Source organism: Hyaena hyaena, unplaced genomic scaffold (assembly GCF_003009895.1).
Source record: "Hyaena hyaena isolate Hyena2069 unplaced genomic scaffold, ASM300989v1 scaffold_521, whole genome shotgun sequence".
Lineage (NCBI taxonomy): Eukaryota > Metazoa > Chordata > Mammalia > Carnivora > Hyaenidae > Hyaena > Hyaena hyaena.
Genome location: NW_024081153.1, coordinates 548,959 through 560,746, shown reverse-complemented (window position 1 = coordinate 560,746; position 11,788 = coordinate 548,959). Strand labels below are relative to the sequence as shown.

The window sequence follows — 11,788 nt, the reverse complement described above, 5'->3', positions numbered from 1 at the left end:
GGGTGGCTTAGTCGGTTAAGCGTCCGACTTTCGCTTAGGTCATGATCTCACGGTTCGTGGGTTCGAGCACCGCGTCGGGCTCTGTGCTGACTGCCAGCTCAGAGCCTGGAGCCTGTTTCAGAGTCTGTGACTCCCTCTCTCTCTGACCCTCTCCCGCTCACGCTGTCTCTCTCTCTCCTAGAAATAAATAAAACATTAAAAAAATTATATATACAGAGGGAGAGAGAATCTCAAGCAAGCTCTGTCTGCATTGTCAGTACAGAGCGTGATATAGGACTTGAACCATGCAACATGAGATCGTGACTTGCGCTGAAATCAAGAGTTGGACACTTAACTGACTGAGCCACCCCGCTGCCCTGAAACCACGTAATAACTTAAGCTTTTCTTGCTCCACATGATATCAGAAATTTTCCTAGGTTGTTACATAGTGTTTACATATATGATCAGTTCATGGCACTATACGTGTCATTTGGGTCTACAGTCAATATTTATTACCTTCTTACCCAAATTGCATGATCAATTTTGCTAAAACAACTATAATAAAATCTTAACATAAAACAACTATAATAAAATCTTAACAGACATTTTCTCCTCAGTTGAAGGAGAAAGCAGCAAATTACCAAGGGAATATGTTGTTTTAGGAATGGGCTAAAAATTTTTTTCTCATAGATTTTCCTGGTGTCAGTAGTAATTCAGCCCAATTTGTTACACTTCCATTAGTATCCTTTTATTCATTTAAATACATATTTGAGATCTATAATGAATCATCATGTAGAGTTAGTGGCTATTCAATGAAAGTCATATACACCATGGAGGACCCTTGCAATGCAGAAAATAATATAACAGAAGAAAAAAAATAAAAAGAAAATAATATAACCAAAAGAATACAGAAGGTTTTCAGGGCGCCAGGGTGGCTCAGTCAGTTAAGCGCCCAACTTCGGCTCAGGTCATGATCTCATGGTTCGTGGGTTCGAGCCCTACGTCGGGCTCTATGCTGACATCTCAGAACCTGGAGCCTGCTTTTTTTGTCTCCCTCTCTCTCTCTCTGCCCCTCCCCCATTCATGCTCTGTCTCTGTCCCCAAAATAAGAAAAACATTAAAAAAAATTTTTAAAGAAGGTCTTCTATCAAAATTTTAAGATTATGCTTCAAAATTATATAAGTTATGATTTGATCCATTTTCCTAGTTTCATCATGCAAGTTGTTCAATATTTTAAGATTCCTTAAATATGAAAATATATAAGGATGCCTGGGTGGCTCAGTTGGTTAAGTATCCTACTCTTAATTTCAGCTTAGGTCATGCTATCACAGTTGTGAGATTGAGCCCCTTGTCAGGCAAAGCCTACTTGGGATTCTCTCTCTGCCTCTCTCCACTCATGTGTGGACATGTGTACATGCACTCTCTCTCAAAATATACTTAAAAGAACATAGAATATACAGAAAAGGTGAATTATAGACATTAATTTGCATGCCACTTAATTCCACAGTCAATATTTTGCTGTATTTTCTTTATTACATATCCTTTATCTATCAATTTTTTAAATTATTTAAAAATTTTTTTCAAGTTTTATTTATTTAATTTTATTTTGAGAAAGAAAAAGAAAGCATGAGCAGGGGAGGGGCAGAGAGAGAGGAAAGCAAGAATCCTAAGCAGGCTCTGCTTTGCCAGTGTGAAGCCAGATTTGGGGCTCAAACTCACTAACCGTGAGATCATGACCTGAGCAGAAGTTGGATGCTTAACTGACTGAGCTACCTAGCCCCAATATAATTTTTTGTAAGTTTATTTTTATTTATTTAGAGAGAGAGAGTGTGAGTGGTGGGGAGGGGTAGAGGGGGAGAGAGAGAATCTTAAGCAGGCTCCATGCCAAGCATGGAGCTTGACCCAGAGCTTGATCTCATACCCTGAAATCATGACCTGAGCCAAAATCAAGTCAGATGCTCAACCAGCTGAGCTACCCAGGCACCCCTATTCATCAATTTTTAAAAATTTGTTTCAAAGTAAGTTATAGACATCAAAACACTTCACAATGGATATGTATATTTAAAGGGGTGTTTTTATATTTTTCCTGAAAGGATTTAAATCAATAGTACGATAATACTCAGAACTGAGGAAGTACAGCATTTTATTACTTTTGCCTAAAACATCTTAGCGCAAGGTGTTTGTCAAGGCCTTTATAAATATGAACTGTGCCTGGTAGTATTGCCTCAGTTACCTGAAGAAAAGATTTCTCAAGTGTTTTTCCATTACACAGTCTCTTCTGCAGAGGAAAGATACTCTCTTCTGGTTGGTGGGAAAAGACATTTTAAAAAAAGCTTGGAGCACGTGGGTGGCCCAGTTGGTCGAGCATCTGACTCTTGATTTTGGTTTAGGTCATGAGCTCAGTTTGTGAGATCAAGCCCTGTGTCAGCTACCAGCATGGAGCCTGCTTGCTATTCTCTCTCTTGCTCTCTCTCTGCTCCTCCCCCATTTACGCTCTCTCTCAAAAATAAACATTGAAAAGAAGACTTGTGAATTCTAAATTATTAATCAAGTCTTATTTCCTATGAGCTGTCCTTCAGCTACTTTCAATTCTATTCTTAAAAAAAAAAAAGTAAATAAATAAAAGAAGAGGCTTGGTGACCCCAAAGATGGAGGATCTCTCTTAATGAAGCTACTTTCTCTAGGCCAAGTCAATGAATTATAATTTTCCTTGGCTTTCAAAGGAAGACATTTATCTCCTCATCTTATAATTGCCCAGAATGAAATCTGTGCCTATGGAGAGTCCTGACTGCTTTCAAACAGGTTTGGGAATGGGGTCTTTTTTTTTCTATAGCTGGGTCATGGGCTGGTCTTCAATTTATGATGGTGGAGAACATTCCTTTTCACAACCAGCCATAAGACTTCTTCCAATTAGCCGAATATCACTGCAGCTTCTCATACAATCTAAGCCAAGATTTTAAGGACCGAGTGAGGATAAAACACACTTACTGTTTTTCTTAAAATTGAGTTAAACTTCTACCCTTTGAAGTAAAAATTCTGTTCCAGAAGGTAAGATAAAAGTGTTCGATGCTTTGTCACAGGTTTCCAAAATAGAACAGCTCACATTTATATATCAGAAAAATGGTGATGATGGTTTTATTGACATTTAATAATAGAGCTTCTGAATTTGTCAGCTCTGTATTTAACCTGAGTGTGAACTTTATTAATCACTTAAGACATTCTTATACATGCTCAAGGGCAGAAATCTAGTTTTACCTACTACGTCATCCTTCAATTCAAACTTTTCTTACAGCACTGGAATTTTGTATCCCTTTGTGCTTCTGTATATGTTATTCCATTTGTCTGTGACCTTCTCCCTCTTTTCAACCTATCAAACTCCTTTTGTAGTGAGACCCAAAGGGGCCTCCTTTATGGCACCTTCCCATACCCTCCAAGGAGGAAAAATTTTATCCCTGGGATTGTTCAGGGATAATCTAACCTTCTGCTAGATTAGTGAATTAGTCATTAGTGAAATCACTCAACAAGTGAATCTTCCACTAAGGAAGAAGCTGAGATGACTATTTTGCATCTGATGCAACAGCAGACTGTTGATACAAGTTTGCTCAGAATCATTATCAACCATTTACTCCTGGAGTCCCACGGCAGTGCTGTGTCTTAGTACATGATATTTCCTGCTCATTGCATAGGCCATAAATGAGAGATAAAATATTCTAAACTTAACATGATGTTTATTGGGTTTCACTGCTTTGAAGATTCTCTAAGGCAAGACACCCAGTCTGCGATTCTATCTGAACAATGGTATTTTTCTTCACCCATTTTCTAACACCAATGAGGCAGAAGAAGCAGTTCATAGCATTCCAGAAGCACCTGTGTGCTAACCACAAACTCAGAATGACTTCTGAAAAAGGCCTAGGAGAGGTTATGGCAAGCAGGGAGGGGACCAAAACTCAAGACAAAGTTTTAACCCCAAGACAAAGGCCCACCTATAATCCACAAAGGGACTGGAGGTCACATGTAGGTTTCTACAGTTTCATTACTTACCAAATGGGACTAAACATATAGTCTACCATCTTGATTTTGTCAGCCATTATAATGAAAACAAAATAAAAAACCCCAAAACTTTGAAATATACTTTGTTAAAAAAAAAAAATGGCACTTACATCAGCTTTGCAAATAAACATAAGATGTTTGCTAACCTACAAAATGTCACTCATTAAGGCCTCTCTCTCATAGGATAACCCCCCACACTTAGCTTTCTTAGGACTATACCATTAATTGCCCTCAGCATGTGTGAGTGGCTATTCACAAGTTAACTTTATAGCAATATTTAATTGAATGAACAGAACAATGTTGTGCTAATGAGGGTCAAATTGCCACCAGATGTTGCTTGTTTCTTTTTTTTTTTTAAATAAACACAGCTGTGTACATGCAAGCACAGGCAATAGAGAACTAATAGTGGACGAGAAAAGTAGTTCTAAGAAAACACTGGCAGGCAATAAAGGAGAGAAAAATCTAGGGATTAATGAATTTCCATCCCACCTTTCATTTTTATTTCAAACACATTAAAATGTACTGAACTTGGTATATTGTGAATATGCTGTATATTATACATTATTTCCAAACAACCACTTATGAAATGGGGACTTTCTCTCAGTGGGGACAGGTGAGTCAGTGTGACAGGGAGCCATCAACAACCTGACTGTTCTGTGACGTCTTCCTTGCGGAGGTCCAGGAACCAGCTCGGAGTCTTCCAATCTCTAGCTGCACCAGCCCCTGTGCACACTTGGGAAGACAAGACAAGAGGTGAAAAACAGCATCTATATTCTAAATTATTGCGGTGGGGCTTCCATTCATCCCTGCAGCCAACAACTGTAAATGGGTGATGAAAGCTACAGGCATAAAGGAAACTCAGTCATCAAAAAATCATACAAAATAACAAATATTTCCCAACTCAGGTGTATTCATGTCATTACTTCACGACTTTTTAAAATATGGTAAAAGGAATACATTTCAATTCACCTCTTTTCCTTTTCCCTTCTGATGAAAGTACTCATGAGCAGCGACATAATTAAGGAAAAGTAGGTGAAAGGAAGACAGAAAAATCAGACACAGAGAAAATCTACAAATAACTTCTCTCGTAAGTCACAACTGAAAGTTGACTAAACTAGAAAATCAGGAATTTGAAATAAACAAAGTTCATTTGTCTTTGCAAAAGCTTCCACAGCTATTTGTGAAACAGCATAAGATGCAGCTGGTTATAGTTGAATGGGAAGTTACAGGAATTTTTATTAATCCATTTCTTCCCAGGAAGCTAGGGTCCATGTGGCAGAGACACTTGGAAGGAAAGGAATCCTGAACCCTAGCTTTCCTATGACTTCAGGGAAGAACAGCTTGGATGGTGAGAAAACCACTCAAGCAGACCCTTGTTACCTTGGACATGCTGCTCTACTTTTTCAAACTTCATTTGTCAATCAGAGGAATTGGTCTAGATCATCTTTAATGGTCCCTCAAGCAATAAAAGCTGGATTGGGTAAATTCATGACAATACAGCATTAGAGAGAGAAGAGGAATTTTGTGATTCCAGGAGAACTTATACCATCTAATGCACTTGAGGATAATTGTGGATACTTGGATTCTTACAGGTATAAAACCTCCCCAAAGAGGCTTCTCCTCAGTCCTGTTAGTTATTGTAACAGCTTTCTTGTAAAGCTATTTATGATGGGTTAAAGCAATCAGAGATTAGATCTCTAGTTATAACTCAAATTGGCAGAAAGTCTAACCCATTTTATAACCAAGCTAGATTAGAACTGTCCCCCCCGGACTTGAGTTAGACCAGCCAGGCAGAAAGCAGCCTGGGGACTCACCTTGAGGACAGTGGCCACTGTCTCCTGTGAGGCATTTCTCATGTCCTCCCCATTCACAGATAAGATCTGATCTCCCTGAATCAATCTCCTATCAAGGTCTGCGGCTCCACCTTTCACGATGTCAGAAATAAACACTCCACTTCCGTTTCTGTGAATACCATAGAGCAGTGGGTAATGGCACAATTTAGTATTTCTTTAGTAAGTCTGAGATTACTGACATTCTACACAGTTTCACTAAATCCTAAAGCTTGGAGGAATGGTCCTAGAAAGCTGTCTCATCCAATTATACCCACTAACTTCCCAAATGATAAACCTCAGAGTGTTTGCCTCTTAAATAGTTTATATCTATTTATGCTGCCCACTGTAAAATTCATTTTTATTGGCCCAAGCGCATCATTTCTGTAAGAGGATAATCTTAGTGAAATGAAATGGAAATTCACTTTATTTTTTATTTTTTTAATATATTTTTTATTTATTTCTAGGAGAGAGAGAGACAGCGTGAACAGGGGAGGGTCAGAGAGAGAGGGAGACACAGACTCCGAAATAGGCTCCAGGCTCTGAGCTGGCAGTCAGCACAGAGCCCGACGCGGGGCTCGAACCCGCGAACCACAAGATCATGACCTAAGCGAAAGTCGGACGCTTAACCGACTAAGCCACCCAGGCGCCCCGGAAATTCACTTTAAAAAGTATAGAACTCTTAAAAAAAATTTTTTTTAATCTTTACTTTTTAGAGATAGAGAGAACAAGCAGGGGAGGGGCAGAGAGACAGGGAAATATAGAATCTAAAGCAGGCTGCAGGCTCCAGGCTCCACACTGTCAGCATAGAGCCTGATGTGGAGTTGAACTCATGAACTGTGAGATCATGACCTGAGCTAAAGTCGGGCACTTAACCAACTGAGCCACCCAGGTGCCCCTAGAGTTAAGTACTCTTTAAACGCACAAGCCATCTCCTTATAGATTAGCTCACTTATTAGTATCTGATCTTTTTCTACTTTATCACTCTCCCTTTTCCTGTCTTTATTAAGGTTTTAATTATCATTATTTATATGAGGAGTAAATAAATTTGTAAGTCTCAAATGCAAGAGGTTAAAAAGTGGAGAAAGCACCTGGGGCTTCCTCATTGTTTTTTAAGGCTGTATACGATTTGCAGAGGTTCCTTAATTTCATGATGAGTAAACTAGTGACAAAAATATATAGAGATTATCATCCTTCACTAGCTATTGCAAACAATGGGCAATGGGGTACATATCTACAAGAATACTGTTAGGATATACTTCTAGTTGTGGAATTGCTAAGTCAACGAATTGGAGAGCTTATACACCTGATCCTTTACAATGGAACTTTTTGGGCCAAGGAATGTGAATGTTCCTTACAGACTCAATCTGAAATACTAGTGTTGTAGGAAGGTGGTTTTATCAATCCACTATGAGACAATAAAGTAAAAACCATTACTCTAAGTGAAATCTCGCCAGGCTTATGTATGTGTCATAGGCAAGCAAACTTCAACATGGGCTCTGTCAGGTGCTCTGCGCCCAGGTATGCAGTGAATTTCTTTAGAAATAGGAGTCTCAGCTTTTTTTGATTTGTAATGCATTTTCAGAGTGATGATTTAACAGTGCTGAAGAATGAGATCAGGACAGCACAGTACTTGGCATGAAATCAGTGCTCTCAAAAACTGTCTAATATTTTCATTTTAATAATAGCTTGGACTGATGGAAAAAAAGCACTGGGCTAGCCATCAGAGGTCTTTGAGGGCACAGGATGTAATATATATAAAACCAGCTTCAATGCTCCCTAAGATGATTGTTGATAACCATTTAAGGCCATATTGGGGCATCACCTGGCAATCTTGCAGCCCTGGTGGAATACACAGCAAGTAATCATGTTAATCTACTGACATTCTATAATGCCCATCATATGGGTAAGTGGCATAGACTTCAAATGAAAAGTCTAGCCAACAGGATCTACCCACATTTTTGGTGGAAGTTACATTTTGGGGATATCTTTCTTAATGAAAACTACTGTCATGAAGAATTTGTCTTTCAACTACACGTATTTGGCTAGTTTTTGAAACTCGCCAACTAGATGTGGTTAACAGTATATGATTAACATGGTACTCCATGGCAGAGGAATTTTTTCTTTAATTTTTAAGTTTATTCACTCTGAGAGAGAGAGAGAGAGCCCAAGCAGGGGAGGGGCAGAGAGGGAGGGAGAGAGAATCCCAAAGCAGGCTCTACACTGTCAGTGCAAAGCCTGATGTGGGGCTCGAACCCAAAAATCGTGAAATCATGACCTGAGCTGAAGGCAGACACTTAACTGACTGAGCCACTCAGGCGCCCTGGAATTTTCTTAACCCAACTCTGTAAAAGCCTATCTCTTGATATTAGCTATTTCTCGGGTATGAAAACCTCAGATCTAAGTGACTCCCAAGTGTAAAAACCTTTTTGAGTCTCTTCTTACTCTATATGGGAACAAATACAGTCTCAGTTGATTGGGCTTCAGATTCTATCTTCATAGGGCACACTTTTTTTGGGGGCGGAGGTAAGGTCTTGCTCAGAGATATGACCGATGTCATTCTAATATTTATAAATAGGTTGGTTTTAGAAACCATATCATTAGTTTACACGAGACTTTATCTTTCGGTGTTTGTAGGCTCCCTAGAGCTCTGTAGGGAAAGGCTAATCTGTCCTAACTTGCACAGTATTTCCTTACCGTTTCCCAACAATGCTCAGGCCAAGACCTCGACCAGCCTTTTTCTGCAGATCCACTGGGAAAATCTCCAGGTTCTCCTCGTCCCTGTAGTGTGCCTCATCCCTATACACCACCAGCCGCACCTTCTGGGGGGTCTGCCTCAGGGCTGTGATGGCTTCTTCATGGCTGGCGCTCCTCAGGTCAATCCCGTTAACCTGCAACAATGGACATCCGAGATGGGCTGCTGATGGCACAGACCTCCATGCCTGCTCCATCTGGAGTTCTTTAATCCAACCAGTGACAAACCTCTAGAAATCTCCAGCCATCCCCAAGGCAGGCAGTGACTACTAGCAGTAGTAGCTGCTTCATGTATAAAGGAGGTAGCCCTTATCTTCTCCCATCCCAAAAGCACAGAGGGTGCTCAGGACACACAATAATGCTGTTTTGCAAAGCTGTGAGCTTTCCTACGGAATCAACGTAGTTGGGGAGGGAGGGTGAGAGGGAGCAGGAGGGGTGGAAGGGACTAACTGGCTCATTTAATTGAGGTCAAAAGGGAAATAAACATTAGTGTTTGGTCAGCAATTTTAAGACTCAGTTTGCTTATTGAATTTGACATCTTTACTCTTAATTACAAACATTACAAGTTCTTTAGAATAAGTTGGAAAAAAAAATGAGAGACCAGTATTTCTGACAGTGTCAAACCCCCCTGAAGTATACCCTTCTGAACCTGGATCTGAGCAAGCACAAATAGGACCATGAATTAGAAGCAAATTGTACTGGAAACAGCACTGAGTAAAGTGATGGCTCTACTCCTGGCAAATCATGTGAATTTGGACAAGTTGTGGGCTCTCAGTAAGTCTCTGTTTCCTTGTCTGCTAAATGGAGATCATAGCTAATGTATTTTTTACTTAACAAATGTTTGTGTAGTGCTTGTGTATTAGCCCTTTATAAATATTTACTCACTTAATCCTTATACTAACTCTCTGAAATGGGTACCATTACCATTTTACAGATGAGGAAAGTAAGTCACGGAGAGGCGAAAGAGAACTGACCCAGGTTACACAGCTAGCAGGTACAGGAGTCATGGTTTGAATCCAGACTATCTTCCCATCCTTAGTCTCTATACCATTGTGCTTCAATGTACTCTTAGAATGAGTTTATTTGATCCCTGCCACAGAGAAAGTCAAGTACTGATGCAGATTAGTGGACTTAACAAAAAGGAGAAATTGAGGGGAAGAAAGGACAAAGACTCAAAGGGAATCATAAATCACTCCCTCAAGGTCAGAGCTAGGAAGAGATACAAAGGGAAGACTAGGCTCAGGTCATGGCCAGGGGTGGGCTAGAGGGTAGGGGGATGACAGAATGGAAGAGTTCCCTCAAGATGCTGCTTCTACTCCATGTTCTCGTCCATCCCTGTGTGTCCTGGGCAAGTTAAGCTTATCTCTGGTCCTCCATTCCTTCATCTGTACAGTGAGGGATGGTCTCAGGCTTTTCCAATTCTAACATTCCAAAGACTCGTGACTTGTGGCTTAAAGAGTGGTTACAGAGAGGGAGAAGAGAGCAATGGACCCTTCTTCGAGAAGGTGGGTTTTGAGCAATTATTTAAAGCTGATTCTATAAGCCAGAAAAATGCTTCTAAGCCTAATTTTCAAGCTGCTTTTTCTTTTCTGGTATAACTTGGGTTTGTGTTCTCACTTAGATTAACTATAACCAGTGGTTAAGGGGTGCCTAGAAGGCTCTAGTTGGCAGAGCACTCTTCTTTTTTTCTTAAAGTTTTATTTATTTAAATAATCTTTACACCCTATATGGGGCTCAAACTCACGACCCTGAGATCAAGAGTTGCACGCTCCTCTGACTGAGCCAGCCAGGTGCCCCAAGCATGCAACTCCTGATCTCAGGGTCATGAGTTCAAACCCCACACTGGGCATAGAGCTTACTTTATTTATTTATTTATTTTTTAAATGTTTTATTTATTTCTAGAAGAGAGAGAGAGAGAGACAGCGTGAGCAGGGGAGGGTCAGAGAGAGAGGGAGTCACAGACTCTGAAACTAGCTCCAGGCTCTGAGCTGGCAGTCAGCACAGAGCCCGACGCGGGGCTCGAACCCACGAACCGCGAGATCATGACCTAAGCGAAAGTCGGACGCTTAACCGACTAAGCCACCCATGCGCCCCAAGCTTACTTTAAAAAATAATAATGAAAGCAAAAACAAAAACAAAAACAACACCTCAAATAGCAGTTAAGTATGGGTTTTAGATACAGAGAGACTTCAGTTTGAGCGCTGATTCTAACTTACTTTGTGAAAACTTATATAAGTCAAGCTAAGCTTCAACTGGGTCATTTATGAATTGGAGATAGTATCTACTTAGTGTTGTGAGGATGGAGTGAAATAAACCCTCTAATGCATTCAGCACAGGACTTGGTACACTGTTAAGTGGAATGTAAGCTAGAAGTTGGTATTTTATAAGGAATCGAAGGAACCCCAGTCAGGGTGGTTTTCAGTCAGTGCCAGCATCCACTGTTACTTTAGGCCCATGACTGGATTCTTACTGTTTGTGAGGTAAATCCACAGGACAAAGGGAAAAAACAATGTCTCTAGAAAATGTGGTCTGACCTGATTATTTTCCTGTATTCCAATAGATGGCACACCAGACCACCTCTGTTATTCAACTGCAAAATAGTTACTTCCGTGGACTTCAGGTGAATTCTCTTAAGCCTCTAAAAGAGCTTTTGAAAGGCCCTAACAATTATAGTTTCAATAAAAAGCACTGTCATGAAACTAATATAATAAAAGCAATTTATACTAAATTCTAGCATTAAGATGACTGCTCAAATCCAAGACATCTGCTCCAAGTTCATAGTTTTCATTTCCTCCTCTGCTTATCACGAGGCACCATTAAATGCACCAGTAATCATAAGAGAAATATCGCTGTGTAGCTCGAATATTGTGGAGTGATGTATTGCCTTAAGTGCCTTACAGAAGCACTATATGCATTATTTAGAGCATCGATTGTAGAGGGGCAGGGGTGGTAATTGCTGGCCTCCTTACTTGAGACAGAGAGCCATAGGAGGCCCCAGTTGTCCAGGGGAGAGTATCACATTTCTTGGGCAGGACAAGGAAGTAGGGGAACCACTGCTTTAGCGGGAAAGAAGAACCAAACTAGGGAGCACTATTTTATTCCACAGGGAAAACCAGGCATTAGACCTCTGCTTTTTCTGCTCCCACCTGCACAAAAATAGAGGAGGATAATGGAGG

At 40.3% G+C, this 11,788-nt stretch overlaps 1 protein-coding gene across 1 annotated transcript in view; it reads right to left on the bottom strand.

Annotated features, from left to right (window-relative positions):
- PATJ (PATJ crumbs cell polarity complex component) overlaps positions 1 to 11,788 on the bottom strand; it is a 358,255-nt gene that overhangs the window by 30,250 nt on the left and 316,217 nt on the right. The window contains exons 36-38 of the mRNA XM_039255282.1: positions 8,556 to 8,749; positions 5,844 to 5,991; positions 4,665 to 4,761 (exon numbers count right to left, since the gene is read on the bottom strand). Of these exons, the coding sequence (XP_039111213.1) occupies positions 4,665 to 4,761; positions 5,844 to 5,991; positions 8,556 to 8,749 (439 nt within the window). The remainder of the gene's footprint in view (positions 1 to 4,664; positions 4,762 to 5,843; positions 5,992 to 8,555; positions 8,750 to 11,788) is intronic.